This window comes from Mytilus galloprovincialis, chromosome 10 (assembly GCF_965363235.1).
Source record: "Mytilus galloprovincialis chromosome 10, xbMytGall1.hap1.1, whole genome shotgun sequence".
NCBI lineage: Eukaryota > Metazoa > Mollusca > Bivalvia > Mytilida > Mytilidae > Mytilus > Mytilus galloprovincialis.
Window position 1 is genome coordinate 1723753 of NC_134847.1, and position 25919 is coordinate 1749671.

The 25919-nt window shown below is 31.2% G+C and overlaps 1 protein-coding gene across 3 annotated transcripts; it reads right to left on the bottom strand.

Annotated features, from left to right (window-relative positions):
- Nucleotides 1-556: 556 nt before the first annotated feature.
- Nucleotides 557-25665, bottom strand: LOC143049642 (CCR4-NOT transcription complex subunit 2-like). 3 transcript variants are annotated; one of them, XM_076223244.1, is made up of 18 exons: nt 25508-25665; nt 23083-23145; nt 22593-22622; nt 20208-20388; nt 19520-19594; nt 19113-19179; nt 18682-18823; nt 17968-18063; nt 17174-17244; nt 16424-16534; nt 15865-15948; nt 12528-12568; nt 11560-11662; nt 9217-9373; nt 7634-7695; nt 3311-3360; nt 2656-2756; nt 557-1463 (listed from the first exon to the last, which is right to left on the bottom strand). In XM_076223244.1, the coding sequence occupies exons 2-18, from the start codon at nt 23127-23129 to the stop codon at nt 1253-1255; spliced, it is 1629 nt and encodes a 542-aa protein (XP_076079359.1). In that variant the 5' UTR covers nt 23130-23145; nt 25508-25665; the 3' UTR covers nt 557-1252. The 3 variants fall into 3 exon arrangements, with proteins under 3 accessions (XP_076079359.1, XP_076079357.1, XP_076079360.1); XM_076223242.1 differs by lacking the exon at nt 7634-7695 and adding an exon at nt 8383-8444; XM_076223245.1 differs by lacking the exons at nt 7634-7695; nt 22593-22622 and adding an exon at nt 8383-8444.
- Nucleotides 25666-25919: the final 254 nt, after the last annotated feature.

Here is a 25919-nt window from a genome sequence, read left to right on the forward strand (position 1 = left end):
TTCATTCGTGCTATTTCAAAAAATTCCCGAGTACAGTACTTTGTTCTTGCAAAATAAGTTGCAGCACCATATGTGTTTGGAAGGTTTATCCTCACCCAAAGGTGTTAAAAATTCAGAATATGACAGCTTTTTAAACTGATTTTTTATAGTTAAAATGCTTTTGTCGCCTATGTAAATAATAAGTACGACTGAGAACAGTTATTAGGTGGCACATTTCTTTAAGACAATAAACAAAATCAAAAAAATCCTACCTGCACTGTCTCAATAATATTTTCCCAGTGTGATACTACTTTTGGAATAAATTATATCAAAATTACAAAATCTTCATCAGCTTCAAGTCTAAATATAATTTATGTAAATAATTTATAAAAACTTCATCAGCTCCAAGTCAAAATATAATTTATGTAAATGGGTCTTGTATTCTTTTCTCCGTTTCGATCTGAAATACTAATTTTTAACCCTTTCTTAGCTGCACCAAATCAATACTTCATGACCCATTCTTTTTTTAGTGTTTAGTGTAATACATGGCAGGTAAAAGTAAACACTATATCAAAGATTTGTTTCATTAGAATTTATTGACTACATTGCACTGTACATAAAACACACATACATTCATACACAAGAGAAATGGCAACTTTCATCTAAATTCATATGTATTTAATTGGTGCAAGGGAGATAACTGTACATAAAACACACATACATTCATACACAAGAGAAATGGCATGTTATAACTTTCATCTAAATTCATATGTATTTAATTGGTGCAAGGGAGATAACTGTACATAAAACACACATACATTCATACACAAGAGAAATGGCATGTTATAACTTTCATCTAAATTCATATGTATTTAATTGGTGCAAGGGAGATAATCCTAAGATTCCAAAATAAAATGCCAACAAAAAATATAATGCTTTTTTTTTTTTAAATATACCTAATAACAAAACAGAGTTTTTAAAAATATACTTTATAACAAAACAGATTTTTTTTGTTAAATATAACATAAATGATTAAACTAGTACTTAAAAACTTTAAAACAGCACTTTAATTAATGAAAATTGTTTTAAAATGAAAGTTATAAATTAAAATGAATTGATGTTTGATGAACTGAAGAAAAATCAATCATTCATGCCAATCTAACTAAATTCAACTCCTGTGAACAGCTTTCATTCACACCACTAATCTCTCATTCTTTAAACCTTTACACACATTTATACTAAAACAGTTATGCATTACAATTGGTGGCAGCTGTCAATGAACCATCGTAGGTGGCAGGTTTGGCCGATCTTCTAACTTTTCATATTCTAAGTAAATCTCCTTATGAACTTTCCTCCAGTATTTTGTATCAAACACATAATATGTTCCCTGTTCATATGTACTTGTTTTAAGAATGGGATCTACACCAGGTGCTCTTGTGATCCAAACACGCTCTTCTTTGTGGTACCGCCAGTCTCGACTGTACCTGAAAACCCAGATTCATTAGATAATCTAACAATGTACTATGAATTAATGTATTTTTTCGTGGATACAAATTTTCCTGGTTATATGTAAACTTGCAATTTTGTGGATATTTAATTTTGGGGTTTGCCAAAGCCTGCATATACATGTATACGGTATGTTCTTATGGAAGACTTGTGTTTTGTGGAATTTTTAAATTCATAGTTTCCCTCTAACCTCAAAATCAACGAAAATTGGTATCCATCAATTATAATAAATTCAAAGTATACTTGACAACAATTCTGATTACTAGTATGTTCAAATAATAGCAGGATAAAATTTATCCTTAAAAAAATCTTACAATTTTGATAAGAAATTCTTTAATAGGAAAACAAAGGAAAATTGACTTTTTATAAATAAAATAGTCAAGTTGGAGAAAATAATAAAGTAAAGTTTATTTATGACAATAATTTGCTGTTTAGCCATAAATATTGAGCTTTTAGCCATACTCTAGAATGTTTCTAATTTCTGTTTAATTTCATTTAAGTTGGCAATTTAACTGTTACTGTAAACTGAATATCTTAATAAAAAACTTTTGAAATTACTCTTAATTTTAAAACTTTATCAATAAATGGAGAATGTGCAAAGGGACACAGATGACGCCCCCCTTTTGCATATCAGATAAAGTTAAAAAGAGACATAACTGAATGGTAAAAGTGATGCTTCCTAAATTTGTACTTGATCTGAGTTTTGTGGTAATACATATTGTCTAAAAGTTTCATACAATTTGGTTGAAGCTAACTTTAGTTAGAGAACAGAAACAAAAAATTCAGCAATTTTTCCTTTTGTAAAGGGGCATAACTCTAGAACAGTTAAATTGACACCACCAAAATTCAAACTTGATCTGTATTTTGTGGTAATAAGCATTGTGTATAAGTTTTATAGGATTTGATTGAGGCAAACTAAGTTAGAGAACTGAAACAAAAAACTCAGCAATTTTTCCATTTGTAAAGGAGCACAACTCTAAAAGGGTTACAGTGACACCACCAAAATTACACTTGATCTGTGTTTTGTGGTAATAAGTATAAGTTTCATAACATTTGGTTGATGCAAACTAAAGTTAGAGAAGGGAAACCAACTTTGGGATGTACGGAAGGATGGACAAGGGTAAAACTTAATGCCCCCTCTGCTGCAGCGGAAGCATAAAAAGTACTTACAATTCAGCAGCTGATGCTAACTGTAAAACATCTCCACCATTCATATAAAACAGGTAAAACAATAAATCTTCACCATATCTGTTTAACTTGATTGGTGCTAGCTGAAATCAAAAGACTTGGTTCAGAATACGCACAATGATTTTGATAAAGATTATTAAACTTAATTACGTCTAAATAAACTGTTAGTTTTTTTTTTGTTTTTTTTTTAAGAAAACAAATAATGAATATTTGTTGACATATAATCTTCATTCTGATAAACCTCTGTCATTACAATAGTATACAGAAGCAACATGTTATGAACAACACAGATATAATAGAAACTTTTTTGAAAATATAGATCAAGAGATTCAGCTAGGAAACATGCACAGAAGTTTATACAACTTTTAAATGTACAAAGTTTCTCCAAAATTCAGTTTTTGGGTCATATTTAAAACCTTCTTAAATGTATACAAATTGTGAGCCAAGACTGTGTTGAAGACTGTACTTTGGCTTATAATTGTTTACTTTTATCAATTGTGACTTTGATGGAGATTTGTCTCATTGGCACGCATACCAAATCTTCTTATGTCTATTTGTATGAGCAATTAACTTTTAAATTTAAACCACATATTTCAGATACAATTGTGTACCTTATCTGTGATATATGAAGTCCTACCTTGTCTCTGATGTATATATTGGTTAAATATTCAGCTGGAACATGGAAATCTGAAATACAAGAGAATCATAGTAAATCTACAGATTATTTCCCTGTTTTGCATAATAGCAATTTTTTATATCTCACATGCATTAAAACAGTGTTCAAAATCTTTTTTTTTCATAAATTTTAGTACAACTTTTCTAGATATTCATTTTTTCTAATAATGATTCAATTGTGTACATGCAGTATTTTTATTCTTAATATAAAAATATCTTATAGTTCAAAAATTACAAATACATATGTATGTACATGTGTTAAGTGAGAAATTTATGCATGAATCAATATCATGATGATCATGTATGTAAAATTCATGAGTCTACTTACTGTTAAAGCAGATAATTTTCATTTTGGTTTTTATTTTCATACATGGATATAACCAATGCAATTAAAACCTGCACGAAAAATTTACAAAAAATTAACATAACTTTCTCAAGTTTAAACTGCTGATACAGATATATGTCTCCCCTTTATGTTATTTAAGGGTATGAGGCAAATATTGAAATAAAACAGCAATACTTTAACATATAAACTATACAAAACAATCCAAAACAATGAACTTCTATAGAAACTAAAAATTGGCAATAATGATAAAACTGCATACCAAATATCATTGACTGATCATGATCATTAGAAATTCCCTTTGACCTTGCCTTCTGTCTTCACACAAACTTTAACATGTAAACAACAAAAGTTACAAAGTCAAAGAATAAACTATGTAAACATTTCCAAATCAATAGGCCTGTTTTTATTCAACTGCCTACCAAATATGATTGACCTAAACTGACTCTATAACAAATTTTAAAATGTGAACTAAGAAAATGTTTAATGTCCATAGACAATTACTGAAGGGGTGAGGTCAAAATATTTCTGTTGTAAGAGATGAGTGAGTTCTTATACAACTGCAAACCAAATATGATTGTCATGCAACAAGGGGTTCTTCTTGATCTGACCTAATCACAAACTAATACATTGTTGACAGCATAGCTGCCATTGATTGAAACAGCAACGCCTGAGACACCATTAATTAACAAATAAATCAATTAAAGAGACAAACCAACTTAATTTGTAACCTGCAATTATTGCCATTGTTACTCTTTTTGGAAAAATATTTTAACTGTAATTTGAACAGCAACAAATTATTTGTCATCAATGACATAAAAAATAGTTCCCTCAAAGTCTGAAGTTATCAACCTTGTAATGAAAATAAATACCCCATGAACATGCTTAATATACTACGATGTCATGAAAAGTAATATGTTATAACAATATTTTTACACTTATTTCTAACATTTATAAAAAAAACACATCATTGGTTGAGAAGTTACACAACCATATTCAGTCAAATTATACTGTTACTAATTGATAACTAGCAAAGGTAGACAACTCAAGGTAGACAGTTTATGTGAATTAAGAGGTTGTTAAAAATATTTAGTGTGTTAAATAAAAAATCAAAGCAGATACAGAAAAAAACAATTGTTCATAAAAAAACAAAGTAATTCACATTAATGAAAAGTGATTGCTATATTTTCCTCCAAAATGCTGTTCTAATGGTGACAAAAGAAATAAATCTTAAGTTATATTTAATAATCCAAAGCTTAACACAGGTCCTTGAACTTTGACACAAAATTTATTGATTTGTAGGTATAAAATGCAAATATTTTTTGTGGCGGTTCCCATATCGCACTTTTGAATATTATTAAAAATTAAAACATAGCAAAAATTTGATTGGTTTTGATATGACAGACCAAAATGTGAAGAGCGTATTCATAATTGGCAATTTGTAATGATAAAACAGTGTTTTAAAAATATTTCCAGGCAGTTTATCAAGAGGAAATCAGGAGTTTGAGATGCTTAATGGCTCATTATCACATGCTTTCTACTCAGGGGTTCAAAAATATATGTTTGATTTAAGATTCCAGACTCTAAAAGTTAAACAAAATTGCTGCCCAGTAGCCAAATGTCTCCCACTTTATAAATGAGAAATTAAATTAGGTGTCACATTGCGTCTTTGTGCTACAATGGTAAAAATATATAACATATAGGGGGCAATAATTGAAAGATTCTTGAAACTTTCAGAAATATATTCAGGTTATTAAAAAATTATTAAAGATTTTACATGTCAGAATGTCAGAATAATGAAAAAATATTTCATACAATTTTTTGCCCACAGAGTACCAATTAAGATTTAAAACGGAAAAATGTTTGACTTTAATTCAAAGCAAAAATAAATTGATCCCCCAATTTACTGTTTGTTGTAAGAGATAAGGTTGGGAGGTTAATTCATTTCAAACTGATATCAATATGGCCTAACAAAGAGTATTGTAGAAAAACATAGGCAAATTTTGCTCTCATAAACAATTGAATCCTGTCCCCAAAAAAGTGTAAATTTTCTCTTTCAAATCATTATATTTAAAAACTATGCCTATATTCATATTAATTAAATTTCTCCTGGAGTTCACATTTATTAGAGTTAACTGTTAAATCTATGTCATTTATCGCACCTCATGTGGATTTTGTCATTCTAACCTAACAAATGCAGATACTTTTACTTTAGATATTGTAAAAATATTTAACTAATTTTTCAAAGTATTATATCCTCCATTTTATAATGGAAGTAAAATAATGGCATTTCCAGTCCATAGGTTGGATGCAGAGTAGACCATCTTGAGAGCTTTATCTAATTTGTGTCTACTACCACTGCGGACAGGTAGAGATGACAAATTTCACCTGAGGTGTAGTGAAGTTTGAATTAAATTTTTAATTTGATGAAGGAATTTTATCCAATTTGTGTTCACTATCAGTGGACTGGTAGAGATGACAAAATTCACCTGAGGTGTAGTGTAGTTTGCATTTATGTTATTATCGATGACTTTTAACAGATCAAAATATTAGCTCTAATGAAAAAGTTAATGTGAAATTCATATTATTTCTATTTATGAAAAAATGCCTATGTATTGGCCAGCGAAATGATAGCTTTGATGGTACAAAGAAAAGGCAGGGGAGATAACTATTAACTATTTGTAAGCAAAGGGAGATAACTACTACTTTATACATATTATATTTTATATATGACATGTTAGACTGATGTTATGAATTATGAATTTATGACTATATTAATTGGAGGTTAAAAGAAAAATCAGTAAAATTCAAAAAATCTACACAAAAAAACCCTATCCTTTATCTTTTTCAGGGACAAAGGCATCTAACTGTCTAAGTAATAAAAGTTTCTTTTTTAAAACGAATTATCTGCTCTTTCTTTTTCTTTTTTTCCCCTTTTTTTCAATTCTAATGTATTTTTTGTGAGAAAAAAAATGTGAACACAACTTTTAACTGCAACAAAAAAAAGCTGTGAGGCCAACAATAGAATATTTTTTGTTTGCCATTTTCTGCCACAAAAAAACTAGCCAACAAATTGATGATTTTAAAGCCTGTATCTCCACACAATTTTTTGGACAATTTAAACAAATATCTTATTTTGGATTTTTTTATTAGATAGTCCAAAACTTAAATCAATCAAGCTAAAGCTAACAAAATAAACATTTCACATTATTCTTTTTTTATTCCATATTTTAGAAGCTATCCAAAATTATTATCACTTAAACCATGGCAAACAAAAATTGTTTCTAGAATGGCCTTAACAAACATACCACAATGAACCAAAAATTTGAACGTCTCTCTCAGTTATAGTCATTTTCTTTTCCAGTATAACTGTTCACAACTAGTATCAAGTTTATGACAAATAATTAAGATGGACTACCATTAAACATAGTTCAATGAAACATTTTTTTTACTTTTAACTGGACTATCAAAGATAGTACTTTCTGGATTGATTATCATTATGAAGTCCTGGTACTGTGGATTCATTTATTTTTGTAGGTACCAATTTTTTGTGGATTGAGGAAAACTGTCATTTTTGTGGATATTCAAAGTTGTAGTTTTGCAAAAGTCTGCAATTATCCCTATAAAAAATTGTCATTCTTATCCACATAATCAATTGATATCCACCAAATAAGAATAAATCCACAGTACTGGACAGTTTGTAAAATAAGAAGATGTGGTTCACATTGTGCAACTCGGTCACTAAAATCCAGGTATAAATTTAATGTCAACTACACTTACAGTTGTGAACAGTTATTCTAGGACACAGAATTACCTCCCCTGAGAACGACATTTATTTTTGGTTCAAAGTTGATGAAACAATGCGATTATATAACCATGCAATGATCACACTCATGTGATATATAAGCCAGTAAGCACAGCAAACACTTGATAAAAGCTGACCTATATCTTGAGGTCTGCATGGTGAATCGGCCCAAGGTGACTGAAAAGTACTGTACAGGTTTCTGAAGAAAACCAATCAGCATTTTACAAACTATTCCTTTATATACAATTTCACATTTTGGTAAAGATTCTCCAAAACATATTCATTGATTCAATCAATGCACAGTGTCCAATATCTGCCTAAGATTTAAAATTATCTAATGAGAATGTAAATTCCTATTTGTTTCTTTGTTTGATAGTTCTATTTTCAAACTGATATAGTCTTACAATTTTTGATGATGTTTTTTTTCCTTTTTATGACACCTTAATTTTTAGATTTCACAATTTGCACTGTATTCAATTGAAGATGATACATTTATTGGAGAACCTTTGTTAAATATATTTGTCATGTATACTGTTCATTTCAAATGTTTCTTTTTCTTTTCATTTTTTTTATTTCAATTGTTCTGTATTGTGAAACATGAGATAGAACAGCAACAGTGACAATCTTACTATATATTAGTAGAAATGTGAATCATTGTGTCTAATGATTCACATTTCATTCTTAATGTAAAACATCTGTTTATATAATCTAAATTTTTTTGGTCCATTTTCAAATCAAATTCCCCATTTTCCAACCAAAATATATATTATTCATAGGTCATTTTTCTTCTTACTTGTGTACCCTATACAAAAGAATTCAAATATATAAACAGATGAACACCATACAAATAAAGACGAGTTATTTTTATGTTGTACATTATGCTAACCTATATCCTGTGGGCGACACGGCAAATCTTTCCATGGCGACTGGAAAGTACTGTATAAATTTCTGTAAACACCAACAGCAATTAGTAAGTAAGATATTTATTTATACCTGTATTTGATCCCTGTTGTAGATTTTTTCTGACAAAGGGAGATAACTTAAATGTTTCTACTTTCACTTTCATTTCAAAGGTGGTGTATAAGAAAAAATATGACAAAAAATAGTGACTTATGCTTCGGCAGCGTTTCTACCTGTGTTTCAGGTCTCTTGTTCCAATACTTCTTTTCATAGTCTGTTTGAATGTTTTTGTAACTTTCACAAAACGCTTTTTATCTGTGATAAACTGTAGAACATAAGTTAGTTAAAAGTTTAGATTTCATATCTCTGAAAACAAATAAAAAAGATTTAAATTCTGCCATTTAGATGCTAATTGACATATACCAAGATTCTTCTTTAATTCCAAATAACTAAATCATTAAGGAAAATCGAAAGAAACATAAAAACAGCACCTATGTAAATTCTTTATGATACTAAATACCTCTGGTGCCAAATATTCTCACTTCATTACAAACCACTTACTTTAATTACTCTTTTGATTTATTTTTTTATTGATTTTTGGTGTTTTTACGCCACTTTTAAGCACCGCATTTGGGCTATTTCTTGGCGGCCAGTTTTTATTGGTGGAGGAAGCCGGAGTCCCTAGAAAAAAACATTGCCCTTCAATAGGAAAACTGACAATCCTAGTCAATTAAGATTGTAGTTGAGTGCACCTGCACGAGCGGGGTTCAAACTCACTTTTTTTTTATTACTTACTCGTATGACATTATCAAACACTTACTCAGGTGAGTTCAGATTTAGGCCTAAAGTTGTCAGATCTATTCCAGGAGCTAAGGCCACCAGGTTTGGGTCGTTCTCAGCAGCTCTGATGAATGTCAGCAACCCGACAATACCAAACTGGTCATTTACCATACCATTGGGAATATTGGACACAGTACCTGAAATTAACGGTTAGTAAAATGTAAAGATCATTAGGCAAAGTACAATAGTATGTGTGGTTCCCAACCCTAAAACTATTTTTGGTCACCTTTAAGAAAGCATTCTATACATTCCATATAAAAGATATGATTTGCCTTGTATTAGGATTTATCATGTACAAAGCACAGCAATATTTAGTACTGCATATGTAGTTAAACTAAAGATAAATGGCATTTGTCAAAACAACAGCGGTTTGACCTAACTGAAATCAGGTGCTCCAGCTGATAAAGGTCACAAGATAAACTGCCTAATACATGGTCTATCTCATATCAGGCCAGCTAAAATCTCTCAGCCAAAACGAGTGAAACTGTGAGCTACTGCTCACTGATGTATTCGGGACACAAGTTGATAATTTCAATAAGGCCAAAAAAAAAAATAGGTGTGTTTCCGGTCGCCCGACCGACCCTAATTTTTTGGCGCCGACCCTAACTTTTTTTTCCCGGAAAAAAAAAAAAAAAAAAAATTCGGATTTTTTTCGTTTTTTTCCGGAAACGGTTTTTGTTTAGTATAGCCTTTGAATGGCATCTTTTAAACGTTTGATTTCAAATAAAATTTTAATACAGTAAGCATTTGTGTAATACAGATTGAAGTCAAACAACGGCATGGCTTCTGCTATGGCCATCAGTCAAAGTGTGTTATCAATAACAATCGATGAGTGTCCACACAGGAACGAGAATATTTGCCTCACATTATTTGAATGTTTCGGTTGTTTCGATGTTTATAATTTGTTCAGAATTTTATAGGAATAAAATTGACAGTATAACAAGTTTACAATGTTTTGGCATTTACTTCTGACAGTCTTTTCGAATACAAGAGGGAAGCCAAACGTTCAATTTAGGATTAAATTTAATTTTAATATCTGATATTTGCTCAACCATAGCCCCAAAACTCAATTTGTAATTGATTTTCTTTTAAACAGCTAGTATATAATCAAAATTTCAAAGATTTTCACCCATCCCTCTATCATGTTATTAATATTTGGTATTTGTAGAAAAGCTGGCATCAGTTCTGTGAACTAAATTGTCTGAAAGAAACTGAAAATTGAAAATTTTATAAGCTGGAAGTCCTGGCCAAGTCTTCTGCAACTTTTGAACATGGACTATTCATATCTTGTATACTTTATACAATGAACTGATGAAAATAACCTGAAAGAATAACAAACTGATTATAAAAATACACAAAAAAAACCGAAGCAGGCCAGTAAAAAAAAAAAAAAAAAAAAAAAAATAAAAAATACCTACCTACCGACCCTGATTTTTTGGGGCATGCAACAGGAAACACACCTATTTTTTTTTTTGGCCTAATGTAAAAATATGTCAGTGTTCGGTTAACAGGAAGTTGTTGAGTGATGAATCTGAAGATACACCACACGATATGGCCCACTTATATAAACCCTGAAACCAAATTTCAGAAATCCTTGTAATGTAGTTCCTGAGAAAAATGTGACAGAAATTTTCAACTTGGGTGTCATATGTAAAAAGATGTAAGTGTTCGGTTAACTGGAAGTTGCTGGGTGTTGAATCTGAAAACACATCACACAGTATAGCTGACTCAAATAAACCCAAAAACCAAATTTCAGAAATTCTTGTTATGTAGTTCCTGAGAAAGATACAATAAAAAATAGTCATGGAATGGATGGACAGACAGACAGGACAGACAGAGGTTAACAGTATACCCCCACTTTTTTTTAAAGCAGGTGTATAACAATAATAAGATTATTAGCTTTCACCATGGACTGATGTGTCAGTCTTCCGATGATAGATGGGAATTTATGCCAAATATATAAATCTGTATATATGTTAAGAGTATCTGAGATTTTTCTATTAACCTGCAAAATCCTTGAAACTAGTAACCAAACAAGAATAATAAATAAACATAGCAGGAGATGGTAACAAAATAATTCACTCTAGGAGTTCATTGTATTTATATTATTTTTACTCCAGTATTTTTTGTTTGTACATGAACTTGTGAAAAACAGATTGACATTTGAAAATTACCTCCCTATTTGAAATCTAAAAAAATTCTCTTTACTAAACATGCTTAATGAACTATTATACACTTTGACGTTTTCCCTCTAAAACAAAGAGGCATTTTGCTGTAATTATGACATTTACATAGTAGTAAAGCCTGTTGACCTATGACCTACCATCTTGATGTGTCTGAATTCCCCTCTTTGGAGCCTTGTCACCAGGGTATTTACCATCTTTCAGTAAACTTGTATCACCAATCCCTGATGATAAACTTGTAGGCTGCAATATTAAGAAAATAAGATCATATACAGTGAAATCTCTGTTATCTGAAACATGTGGAGATCGAAGGTCATATTTGATTTGGATAAGGCATTTAGTTTATAATTTTTCAGTGCTGTACCCAGTTAAATCTGGACATTTGGGGTTAGACATTCTAAAGCATCCTTGTGACTTGTATAGAGTGTTCTTTTGAAGAATAGGACTGAAAAACTCTTCAGACCCACCTAATTTTTACAGAATGTATTTATTTCACTCTGAACATTTGATAAAAATAGATCTAGTTGATATTTAAGATTTTTTCTAATTGGTGACAATATTTTGCATATCTGACCTACTGCTTCATACAGCAATCACTTCAGCACTGTGGTGACACTAAGAGGTGCCACATGTGGAGAAAAATGTTTACCCTTTAAGAGCATCTGATATCAGCCCCTGTTTTATTGTTTTTTTCAATCACCACCTAACAAAAGTTATTTGCTGTGCAAGATTATTTTTAAAACTACAAAGTATTGTGTGGAGTAACAAGAATTGTCACATTAGGAAACTGGGCTAAAACTGACTATTATCATCCCATATCATTTGGGAAATTATAAAATACTGTAGAAACACTAATTTTTGTGGGGTTAAAATTTCGTGTTTTTGTGTCTTAATAAAATTTCATGGGAATTTAATTTCGTGGATTCCAATAAATGGAAGTGATATTATATAAATATTAAATTTTCGTGGTGGTTTTAATTTCGTGGATATATTCTTTGCACGTAATAAATGAAATTTAATACTCCACAAAAATTTCTGCTATTACCATGATTACAGTATATAAAAGTTTTATTATATTTCTATCATTATTTCTATTTTTAGAATTTACCGTTTTGCAAGTAGCGTCACCTGATGAACTTGATGGTGGATCTAAAAAAAGAAAAATAACTGATTAAATGGTTTGCATGGTTTTTTATATAAATAATTACACATACATAATTTGTTCAGGAGCATGTAATTCAGTGGTTTTCGTTTGTTGATGTATATCATATTTGTGTTTCATTCACTGTTTTGTACATAAAATTAAATTGGGCTGTAAGTTTCTCATTTGATATTGTGTACATTTGTCATTTCAAGGACTTTAATAGGTGACTAGGCGGTATGGGATTTGCTCAGTTGTTATTAACTTTGTACTACATGAACTAGCTGTAAGTAACTGTGAGTACTCTCAGATCTGCGATTGTAAGTTTTTTGTTTTGTTTTTGAGGGTGTAAAATACCTTACATAATTTAAGGAATACTAAAAACATATTTTTATAGCTCATATAACTACATTGTTGGGTACGAACACAAGTTTTAGTGCTTATTTCACATAGACACTTTTATAATTTAAGTTTCTACTGATATATGATTACATTCATAAATATCGGAAACTGTATTTGGGGGATTCAATACTACTGCACAATCCAATTCTTCTTATTACTTTTATGCCCAACTAAATGCCACATGACAATGACAATATAAACCAGTAATTTGCACGATCTTTATGCACAAACATTGTTTTATATTTACCTTCATAAAAAGTCCTCATAGAGAAATGTACATAAACAGAAATTCTTAATTCTAAATCTTCATAATAATCAAAATAAATTATATTTTCAATTTTCGATCATCCAGTTCTTTATATCTAATGCTTTTTATACGACCGCAAATTTTGAAAAAATTTTCGTCGTATATTGCTATCACGTTGGCGTCGGCGTCGTCGTCGTCGTCGTCGTCGTCGTCGTCGTCGTCGTCTGGCGTCCGAATACTTTTAGTTTTCGCACTCTAACTTTAGTAAAAGTGAATGGAAATCTATGAAATTTTAACACAAGGTTTATGACCACAAAAGGAAGGTTGGTATTGATTTTGGGAGTTTTGGTCCCAACATTTTAGGAATTAGGGGCCAAAAAGGGCCCAAATAAGCATTTTCTTGGTTTTCGCACTATAACTTTAGTTTAAGTTAATAGAAATCTATGAAATTTTGACACAAGGTTTATGACCACAAAAGAACGGTTGGGATTGATTTTGGGAGTTTTGGTCTCAACAGTTTAGGAATTAGGGGCCAAAAAAGGGCCCAAATAAGCATTATTCTTGGTTTTCGCACAATAACATTAGTTTAAGTAAATAGAAATCAATGAAATTTAAACACAATGTTAATGACTACAAAAGGAAGGTTGGTATTGATTTTGGGAGTTTAGGTCCCAACAGTTTAGGAATTAGGGGCCAAAAAGGGACCCAAATAAGCATTTTTCTTGGTTTTCGCACCATAACGTTAGTATAAGTAAATAGAAATCTATGAAATTTAAACACAAGGTTTATGACCATAAAAGAAAGGTTGGGTTTGATTTTGGGAGTTTTGGTCCCAACATAATAAGGGGCCCAAAGGGTCCAAAATTAAACTTTTGTTTGATTTCATCAAAATTGAATAATTGGGGTTCTTTGATATGCTGAATCTAACTGTCATGACTGTGTATGTAGATTCTTAACTTTTGGTCCCGTTTTCAAATTGGTCTACATTAAGGTCCAAAGGGTCCAAAATTAAACTTAGTTTGATTTTGACAAAAAATGAATCAGTTAGGTTCTTTGATATGCTGAATCTATAAATGTACTTAGATTCTTGATTATTGGCCCAGTTTTCAAGTTGGTCCAAATCGGGGTCCAAAATTAAACTTTGTTTGATTTCATCAAAAATTGAATAAATGGGGTTCTTTGATATACCAAATCCAACTGTGTATGTAGATTCTTCATTTTTGGTCCTGTTTTCAAATTGGTCTACACTAAAGTCCAAAGGGTCCAAAATTAAACTTAGTCTGATTTTAACAAAAATTGAAATCTTGAAGTTCTTTGATATGCTGAATCCAAAAATGTACTTAGATTTTTTATTATGGGCCCAGTTTTCAAGTTGGTCCAAATCAGGATCTAAAATTATTATATTAAGTATTGTGCAATAGCAAGTCTTTTCAATTGCACAGTATTGCGCAATGGCAAGAAATATCTAATTGCACAATATTGTGAAATATCAAATTTTTTTTTAATTAGAGTTATCTTTCTTTGTCCAGAATAGTAAGCAAGAAATATCTAATTGCAAAATATTGTGCAATAGCAAGATATTTTTTTAATTGGAGTTATCTTTCTTTGTCCAGAATCAACTTAAATCTTTGTTATATACAATATACAATGTATATTCACTTTTTACTACCAACTGATAAATTAAAATAATCTTTACCATTCAGTGATAACAAGCAGTTTTTTTACATCTTAATATTTTATGATGTATTTAAATGAGTAGTTATTGTTGCAAACTCCATTAGAAATTTTAATTGAGATTAGTTTTGGAATAAGGGAAAGGGGGATGTGATTAAAAAAATTGGGTTCAATTTTTCTCATTTGAAATTTCATAAATAAAAAAGAAAATTTCTTCAAACATTTTTTTGAGAGGATTAATATTCAACAGCATAGTGAATTGCTCTAAGAGAAACAAAAATTTTAAGTTCATTAGAACACATTCATTCTGTGTCAGAAACCTATGCTGTGTCAACTATTTAATCACAATCCAAATTTAGAGCTGAATCCAGCTTGAATGTTGTGTCCATACTTGCCCTAACCGTTCAGGGTTCAACCTCTGCGGTCGTATAAAGCTACGCCCTGCGGAGCATCTGGTTAATTACTTGTTTAGATGATTTTTCATATTGTAATGTTAAGAATACAAAACTACTGTAAATTCATATATTTTTGTCTGTATTTATTGTTGTGCTTGTCAAACATTAGAAATAAATGTCAGATTAATCATTTTTTTTTAAATCCAGAAATGCATTATTCCAAACCTGCTATCAAAATTTACAACACAAGTTTTTATTTTGTGAACCCAATCTTGTTGTCATTCCACAATAATTAAGACATGGCCTACTTTTGCCGGTAATCACAGACTCAACAAAAATGAGTATAAAATTAATAGAAAATATTCCTCTTGATACTATCTTTTTATTGTAAGAAGCTTCTGTCCAAGTTTGGTAAAAATCTAGTATAGCTTAAGAAAGTTATTAAAATTTCAAAAACTTTAACCACAGAGTGAATAGTTGTGGAAGCCGATTAAGACAAGACAGGTGAACACAGAAAGTAGGATCGAAAAAAGTTGAAGGATCAACAAAAAACATGGCCAAAGTTTGTGCATTTACAGTAACTTACTTGTAGCACCTGGTAGAGCTGGGAAGTCTTCTTGTTGTATCTGGAATTCTGGTGTTTGATCCGACACAGGTTTACTCACCATACCTATAAATATTGCAAACAGTTATCAATAACACTAATATTTAGGAGGGAGAAAAAATAGGAGAATTTTTACTTAATTTATCTATTCCTGTCTAAAAACTGTGTAAAACAAAGGTAAAAATATACTGTTAATTTTCCTTGGATTTAAATTTTTAGATTTTCATAGGCAAAGTTTGCCTTAAGATTTAATATCATGTTTTTTGTGCACTTAAACCTCATTTTCCATAAAGATGAAGTTTACATAAGATACTATTTTTTTTGTGATTTATGTCTTTACAGTACTGAGAATCAGACACTTATATGAAATCTATGGTTAATTTGACTTTTCCTTCAATGCTATGTTCCTATTTTTATTCGAGCTGTAATTTAAAACTAGTTGATTGCCCTTGATTTGCATACAAGAAATTTCAAATTCAATTTCATCTTTTATCCTACTTGTAAAATAACTGAATCCTACCTAACCATCATCTTTACTTACCATAATTACGTATGGATGACACACCACTGCTATTTGGTAGGGAACCACGATTACTAAGACTTGGGAACTCAGATAAATCCAAACCAGGCTGATTCTCATCATTTCCAAATACTACAAATAAAAAATACACTAAGCGTTATGCAGACTATAAAGTTTCTATCATGCTACTAGGTTGCATTTTGTTAAAATGGCTGATCCACAAGCCAGGCCTCTTTTGGGGTGATATCTAATTTTCATAGATATTTAGTCTTGTTTACCTACTGGTTACAAAAAAGGTATAACTTCTTTTCAATTCTAAGCATTATTCTCTATCATTCTCTACTTGTTGTTGTGTAAATAGTGTTATAGTGTCTTTCTTATTTAGCTTGCCAAAAAGGGTCACATTGTAGCTCAGAGCTGATATTTTGCGATATCAATGTGTAGAAAACATGATAATCTAAACATATCTGCTGTTGTTTTTTCTATGGTTGGGTTGTTGTCTCTTTGACACATTCCCGATTTCCATTCTCAATTTTAGATGCATTGATGACTGCTCCAATTTTAATCTGTAGCTCATATCTCAACAAATATTTCAATTTTTATACTAAATTACCTCCTAGATCATCAGTGACCTTCAATTTTCACCTTTATCAAATGGTGGATTGTTATTGTAGCTTCAGTGTTTTAAGTGTGCGAAAAAACCCACCATAAGTTGACTATTTAAAACTGGATTTCATAAAATAATAGATTGCTACCAATCTAAGCACTTACTTTGTCGACTACTCTGTCCAAATATAAAACTGTTGTTCATATTGTTCATATTTGATATTGGTGTACTTGAACTGAAAATAATGCAATACATAATTAATTTTTCAACATCTATTTCTTAATCTTATTTCAAAGTAATGCTTATATTAGTAATTACATTACATCTGACTCTTGACAAAACAAATATACAAAAGACAATAAATTTGAACTTAAACTAGGACTGATAATTACCTAAAATTATAAGCCCCAACTTTAAAGTTGTTAAATCACTTTATAGATTTTTTTCATATTAAAGAAAAAAAAATACACCTTTAATCAATGGGGTCTCAATAAGGATAAAGGGGGTGGGTTTCCAACTATATGTCTTCATTCAAATGCATTGAAGTGAGTAGTACATTAACTGAATGACGTTTACTTTTCTACATTGTCTAGAGGTATAGGAGGAGGGTTGAAATCTCATAATCATGTTTAACCCCGCCGCAATTTTTCGCCTGTCCCAAGTCAGGAGCCTCTGGCCTTTGTTAGTCTTGTATGATTTTTAATTTTAGTTTCTTGTGTATAATTTGGAGTTTAGTATGACGTCCATAATCACTGTACTAGTACACATATTTTTTAAGGGGCCAGCTGAAGGATGCTTACGGGTGCAGTGGTTTCTTGCTACATTGAAGACCCATTGGTGGCCTTTGGCTGTTGTTTCCTATATGGTCAGTTTGTTGTCGCTTTGACACATTCCCCATTTCCTTTCTCAATTTTAAACATAAGCTCTCTGAGCTTTTATAACTAACAAATTGACTAACCTGGGCATACCAGAGCCTATTGGTCGGTTCTGTATTTTAGACATATTGTTTTGGTTCATCACACTTCTTTGTCCTCCGATGGCTGATATTATGTTTCTACAGAAAAAGATGAAATAAAATACATACTGTAGATAATTTGTAAAATTGTTTGCAATTTCTTTTACTTTTTTGTTGAGCTACATGTTGAAAAAGTTTTTGTTGAAGATAGACAACTTGTCAAACATCATTACAGCTTTTACAGAAATACTGTGGATTCATTGTAATTCATTGGAAATCTTTTTTCAAGGAATACTAGGTTTCCAGGGAACCCTGAATTCCAATGTATAACACATTATAATTTACAATAGGAAAGTATGCAAAAAATGCAAAAAAATGTTTGGAAAAACATCAAAATCAAATATCCCTGAAAATGCAAGAATTCCTCAATCTACAAAAATAAAGGAAACCATGTAGTACCAAGTAATGGGGTGTTCCTAATATAGGAAGCTCATACACAAGAAAGAAAAGTAGTACATGAAAATGATATTTATAAATGTAAATTATATTAAAGTGATATTATTTTCAAGTCATCTAATTAATCAAATCTTGTTTCTTTAATTATTAATTTCTTTGTCTGTCAAAATGTATGTTTAGTTATGATTATTGGCACCTTTATTTGTAATTCTATTGTGCTCTGTAACAATAAAGTAATATATCATGTATATTTTATCTCACCTGTTTGGTGATGGCTGTTGTGGAGCTTGCTGTAAATTTAAAGGTAGATGCATGCTGGTAGGTGTCACATGACCCTGACTTGTACCTCTGAACTGGGGCCCTGTTATACCTCTCTGTTGTGGCATTGTAAAATTGCTGAGACCTATAACAAAATGTACAAAGATATTCAATTTAAAGATGACCCTACCTATAAATACTAAAAGTGATATGCATCTCTATATTTACTTCTGAATTTCAAAGACAGTCAGATATGAAAGTGAGATTGGTTATTACAATTTCATCAAATATTTTATACAAATAAGATATTCAAAATTAAGTGTGCAATTTTTTATTTTAACAAACATAACATGTAGCAATTAATACTATAAAAATAAAATCTGAATTTACAGTACCATAAAATTAACCAATTATCTTTGAGAACAATTTCTTACCTTGAGAATAAAAGTTACTATTTCCAAATCCACCTGATAATTGAGACGGGGAACCTGATGACATCATCTGTAAAGTCAAATATGTTCTGGTTATATATAGAAGTGGTGACTCAGCTATTAAACGTTATAGTAAATGGCTGATTCCATTTGCCCTGGTGACATTCCTTCATATATATTATAAACCTGATTTCTGTGAGACAAAATATGATTTTGACGAATATCTACAAAGTATCTGTCAGTATAGGATTTTCTGTGGATGATTGTTAGATTGTTTGACAGGAACCATGTTTTAAAATTTGAAGAAGATATTTCAACATGTTTGTCTATAAACACTGAGTCTGAAAGACTGAGAGGTTTGACTGTAAACTTGTAAAAGTTCAGACAGAAAGGTTTGACTGTAAACTTACATCTCTATCGGTTCTGAATGATGACTGTGGGAAATACATACTGGTTTCATTGTCCTCGTCCTCCCCAAATAAACCCTAAATATAAAAATAAAATAACAGGTTTTAATCGTTAACTCAAAATATAGCCTCACCCTTCATGCCCTTTAAATATTAAAATTAACTGTCTTGAGTGGAGAAATATCTGTTGCCTTGATTGAATCTAAATTTATAAAAAAATTCTGGTCAATTTATTCACAAATTTCTGCTTGATTTCAGAGCTTGACTATACATTGTATTCAAGAGATCCTTATCAATTATTGACCTTGAGATGTTTGTTGGTTAATTGGGTGCTGTCTCGTTGTCATATTACCATCACCGTATATTCATATATTTGTAAGACAAATGGATTTTTACGCATACAAATAAATCTACATTTGACCTGTTATGTATTAAGTGCAAATGACATGTTGACATAGTCTCCATATATATTTTGGTTAACATCAGTGAAATTGAGGAACAGATATAAGGTCATTTGAGACCAAAATACCCATGTCAATGCAAGCTTCAAGGGAGTTTTTTACACAAACAAGACAAATAAAAATACTCTTGAAATAAAATGTAGTACATGTATTATGGTTTGGTACAAATGCTAGCTCTACTAGTGTTACATAGTTTTTGTACAAAAGCTAGCTGTACTTGTGTTACATACAGTTTTGCGTGGTTTTGGAGGCTGAACAGCTTGTGATGGAGGCTGCATTGAGGGAGGTGGTTGGTTAGGTGGGGGAGGTTGTGGGGGTTGTAGACCCACAATTCCTAGTCCCATGTTTCTCTCATGTCTCTTTGATCCTGGTGACAGTTCTCCTGGGGTTTTCCTGTTTTGCCCGCCATATCTGAAAAGAAAAATGTTTAATTTTTACATCGAACTACTACCATGACTAAGGGACTTATTACAATTGGGATTAATCTACAATATTACTGTAACTAATCATTGCAATCAGGCTGGGAAATTTTGGGCATGTGCTGACTTCATGACCAAATGACCCTTTAAATTAAAAAAAAATCATTTATTATGCTTTTGACCTAAATAATTTAGCGGTTATATTTTCCAACTCTACATGAACATTAATGCCTAAATGCATTTACAATGAAAAATTGCCATCGACCATCATGACCATTCAAAATAAACTAATGATTTACCTATCTTGATAAATTAGAACTGACTGTTGATTGGTCACTTTTGCCGTAGGGCACCAATCAAAATTCAGGTTTCTTGAAAAGTTTTGATGTGTAAGGAATTCAGCCCCTCACAAGTAGGAGAAATTGATTACATGAGGGGTTTGTTATGCATAAGTACACTGTATATACATATGATAAAATAATGAAAATTAATTAATTTTATTTGAAGAACAAATGGTGAAAACCACAATTGAACAGCTGATCTGTTTTGAATTTAAAAAGAATCAATAATATCTTGAATGCAGTACAGGTATATATAGTTTTATAGTGTTTAAATGTTTTCCTGAAAAGGTAAACAGACATCAAATTTTCCAAAATCACCAACTGTTGAACAACATTGCTTGGGTTTCATTGCCATTAAAATCATGCAAGAACATTAAAAAACAATATAAAGTAGCTATGCAGAGGACAAATATTTACATACAGTGGGTCGCTTGACTTCAAAAATGAGCAAAAACCTATAACTTATACAGTAAAAGACAACAGCGTAACAATTGTGTTCAAGGATGACACCTAAAGTTGTCAGGATAATTCATTTAGAATTATATTCCATGTATTCTTGCAGGTGTTGCTCTTGAGGAAATGACTCAGATTCACTACTCTATTATAAATTTGTGCAGGGTACAAAAAGTGTAGTACATTGGAATATTTCACTGTGAATCACTCCCAATCATCATCATCCAGGGATAAATCACTAGCATACACTTATGTGGTCATTTTTGTTTAATCTCCTCAAGCATACTGTAGCACTAATAAAGTTATTAGGCCACAATTAAAAATATTTTGGTTTGCCCAAACCCTACCCAAAGGTTGAGACAGTGGGTAGGTAGGTAGGCATTTTCTTTTTCTTTTTTTTCAAGTATGGGGTGTTTATTAGTCTTCATGCCTTTCTGGAAGAAAAAAAATCAGGACAATAAAAGAATTTGAGTAGGCAGCTTCTTTTCTGGGTAGGTAGGGTTTGGGCAAACAAACCTATTCTTTTTTATGGCCTTATGTGATATAAGGCCAAAACATTAACAAACTTGATCAACATGATTTTGTAAATACAAATAACATTAATGTTTGTATACTGAAATGGAAGGATCATACTGCCAAAGATCCATGTACAATCATGACAACAATCCCTAACAGATCCTGTAAGTCAAAATCCTTAGAAGTAAACCATGGAACTCTGTTTATTGTCTGTTGTCAGTGATAAAGTGTAGTGTTGAGTGTCCATTCATCAGTCAAATACATAAAAATGAAACAGATTTAAAAAAAACATGGTACTACAACACTGGAACATGTGGAATGACTGGATCTGTACAAATCATCAGTCCAGGTCTCCTGAAATAAATGTACTGTGAATATTTGACACCGTTTTTGAAGCTGTTGTCACATGCAGACAGCAAAAGGAATAATGTGAATTAGAAATAGATTCCTTAGTCAAGATCACTGTATTGTTTTCAAAACAGGATATGAGCACTTATATGAAAAGCTGTCAATCATCAAGGGAAAATTGAAAAAAAAAAAACATGAAATATTTCAGCAACCAACCAACCAATAATATTTTACGATAAAATAAAAGGGTTTGCTTTGATGGTTGATTTTATGGTTTAGGAGGCTGGACTATTCACAGAAATGTTGATAATGATTTACCAAAGCTGCAAATGTTCTGGAAATAAGCATAGGGAAGGCATATAAACAAAACAACAAATCAACATCAGAAAACTTAGTTAAAAATACTGTGAATTTACAAGCATTCATAAATAAATTGTAAATTTATAAACATCAACAATCAATGTGCGTATTAAAACAAATGTGTCTTTCTTTTAATATTTGATTTACACAGTATTTATTAACTAAGTGTAATACTTACTGTGTATTCCAGGTTTCCACTAAGAATTTTCTGAATTAACAAAGGATTATTTTTCATACATATTGATCTAGATATCACCAACTTCAAAATAGCACTATTTTTTCAAAAAAATGCATTACCAAATTAAAATGCTCAAGAAAATATTAAAGACTATTTTTTTCTTTTTTCTAATATAACATTAAACCTAGCATCAGACATACATCTACATAAATATGTATTACATATATGTAACATGTAAATTGCAGTACATATAAACGATATTTTTTTGGAAACCCATCATGCCCATAGGAATGTTTAAACAATTAGCATCTGATACTACATTTGTACAATTTAATAACTTTATGTTCTACACCCAGAAATCAATAGAAATTTATCAAAAATTCAATTACCTAGAAGTTGGTGTCATAAAATACAAACCCTCCATGATGATGGTGATTACACAATGTTTAAAAATAGAAAGAAGAATTTTATGTTTCTAAAAATAACTTACTGTCCCATTCCTAAACTGTTATCCATATTGTTATTTCTAAATGCCATAATATGTTACAACTTCCTGAAAAGTGATAAAAACATTTATATCAGTATGTACACCTTCTTTGTTGTACACTGTACTTAAATAAAAAGTAACATTTTATTTCAGGTTACATGGGTTAGGGTGAAGTGTGTTGCCTGTTAATCATTGTTAAAACATTTAAAACAGCTGCATTTGTTTGCACCTGTCCTAAGTCAATTACTTGTTGTTTAATGATTGCTGATGTGGTTCATCAGTGTTTCTCGTTTTCGTATACATTGTACATATATTAGACCTTTTGTTTTTTCGATACATGTACCCACAGGGGCTTGTTACAATTGCCGGGTTTACTTTACCCGAATAATTCAGTCGATATATTCCGCTGATCTACGAAGGCTACATTAACGCCTGAACGTCTTCCTCGATCAAGACCGTCAACCGGAAAATTCACACCGCTTTGCAATATGGGAATTTTGATTTAAATTGGCAGCTAAAGAAGGAAGAGTTCCAGATGTTAATTGATGATAAATGATGTAAACTGATGTTAATTGATGTTAATTAATTATTATCGGATTTATGTTAATTGAACACACGTGTTTGGTAAGACAATTTCAAGAGAGTTGCGCAGACTCATATCCTGATCGCCGCTGATTGGCTCTCTCTCACAGAGAGTAGGCGACGCGGCCAATGATCACAAGGAGTTCAAGCCCTCGTGTGGGAGAAAATCGGACACGGAAAGGGCTTGAATTATTCTAGTTAGGGTTTACTATCCATACGAACCCCTAAAAAACCACAAGGGAGGAAGCTCATTTGCGACAATGCTTCAAATTATTGCTGTAAAATTTTTCTAAGACTTTCACTTACTTTGTGACCTGGATAAATCTGTTCCCACTTGAATTATCTCTTCAATGACATATATTTATTGCCTTAAGTAACCTCTATAACTATTGCAATCCTTAAAACAAACTCGACATTTCTGAAATAGAACAAAATGAGGCCCTACATCTGAAAATGAAAGTACTAAAGCGACACCTACCGGAAAATATATTTTCGGCACTCTCCGGTGGTACCATAAATGTTATGTTTTTCGGAAGTCTACTGTATTTTAGATTTCAATAATGTAAAAATTGGCGGGAATTATTAGGTACACACTGTCTTTCATCGTCATATTGTGGTAAACTCCAGAGAGAGCCAAAAATATATTTTCCGGTAGGTGTCGCTTTAGTACTTTCATTTTCAAATATAGGGCCTCGATTCGTTCTATTTCAGAAATGTCGAGTTTGTTTTAAGGATTACAATAGTTATAGAGGTTACTTAAGGTAATAAATATATGTCATTGAAGAGATAATTCAAGTGGGAACAGATTTATCCAGGTCACAAAGTAAGTGAAAGTCTTAGAAAAATTTTACAGCAATAATTTGAAGCATTGTCGCAAATGAGCTTCCTCCCTTGTGTTTTTTTAGGGGTTTGTATGGATAGTAAACCCGGCAATTGTAACAAGCCCCTGTGATGTACCTTTATTAATTGCTAATTTTTGTTTAATATGGGGACAAAGTCCCCAATAACAGTAGAAAATTGAATAAAAAAAAAAAATTTTAAAAAAATCGGGAAAAATTTCCCGATATTTACATTATACTAATGAACTCAAAATCGTTCAATTTTTTTTTTGACGTGTTTTTGAATTTCCGGATCTGCGCAGAAATTTACAATGTACTTCCTTTTTCCGGTCTCGTTTGTATGAAACTTTGAGTAAAGTATATATTTATCAGTCTAGTATAAAATAGGAAGAGACGTAATACCAATTTCATTTTTAATAATTCCTTGATATGAAAAAACGTTACCTGATGATAGCGTTTCTTTGTTTACATTGCATATGACGTCATAACTTAAATAACGTCACAACTAAAATCCCTAACAACAGAACCAAAATCGGAAACGTTACGGTATTTCCGTTTCTTTTTTTAACAAATATTTAAGTTACAAAAAAATAATTCATACAGACTTCGTCCCCATTTACAGGAAATGCCTGCCTCATGTTAAAGGTAGGGAAATTGAACCCATGGCTAACAGACTATTTGCAGGATGGTTCTCAGGGCGAATAGACCTAGTACCATCCACAGGAAGCGGATAAGTGATATATAGCTGACATTATATGTAGTCATCATGTACTGTACTAAATTATTTTCTTCTGTTTCTAATTATCTTACTCATTACTATACTGTTGTTTCATTTGAATGTTGTTCACCCTATATTTTCTACAACGAATGCTGTATGATAACGCGTATTAAGTCGAAATGCATTATATTTAATAATTTTAAAGGAGAGTATGTTCGAAATGACTAGGCCAGTCCCATCATTTGTCATTTGAGACTGTATTTTTGTATCTGCATGTGTTAAATCTTACCTATTAAACACAATTATCATAGGAAATCATCGCATCATCAAGATTGCTTAATTTATTTTGTGCTACCGCAGCGAAAAGACGAATTATTGGCGAGTTAGAAAAAGAAAGAGGTTTGATTTTTAACTAGGAAGTTTATTAACAGCGCCATCTGGAAGCAAGATCTGAAATTATCACCAAAAACCAACAAAAATATATACAACGTCCCATAATTAATATTCATTTAAGTCACGTGCGGACAGAGCTCTTGAATACGTTTTTGAAAGTATTCGATGGGACCTTTGTACATGTTGTATATATGTTTATCTGATGTGGACTGTGTCTGTGTATCAGTCAGTGACTACCGTTGGACCCCCTTTTTTGGACGATCAGTGCATTTCAATGGGGACATACAGTTCTGGGTTGGGAACCCCCC

Excerpts from the sequence above, each read along its gene's own strand:
- LOC143049642 (XM_076223244.1), bottom strand. The coding sequence starts at position 23,129 with ATGGCATTTAGAAATAACAATATGGATAACAGTTTAGGAATGGGACA. Across the intron at positions 9,374-11,559 it reads AATTCAGACACATCAAGATG|GTACTGTGTCCAATATTCCC; the intron begins GTAGGTCATAGG and ends CGTTAATTTCAG. Across the intron at positions 3,361-7,633 it reads ATGCAGACCTCAAGATATAG|ATTTCCATGTTCCAGCTGAA; the intron begins GTCAGCTTTTAT and ends CTTGTATTTCAG.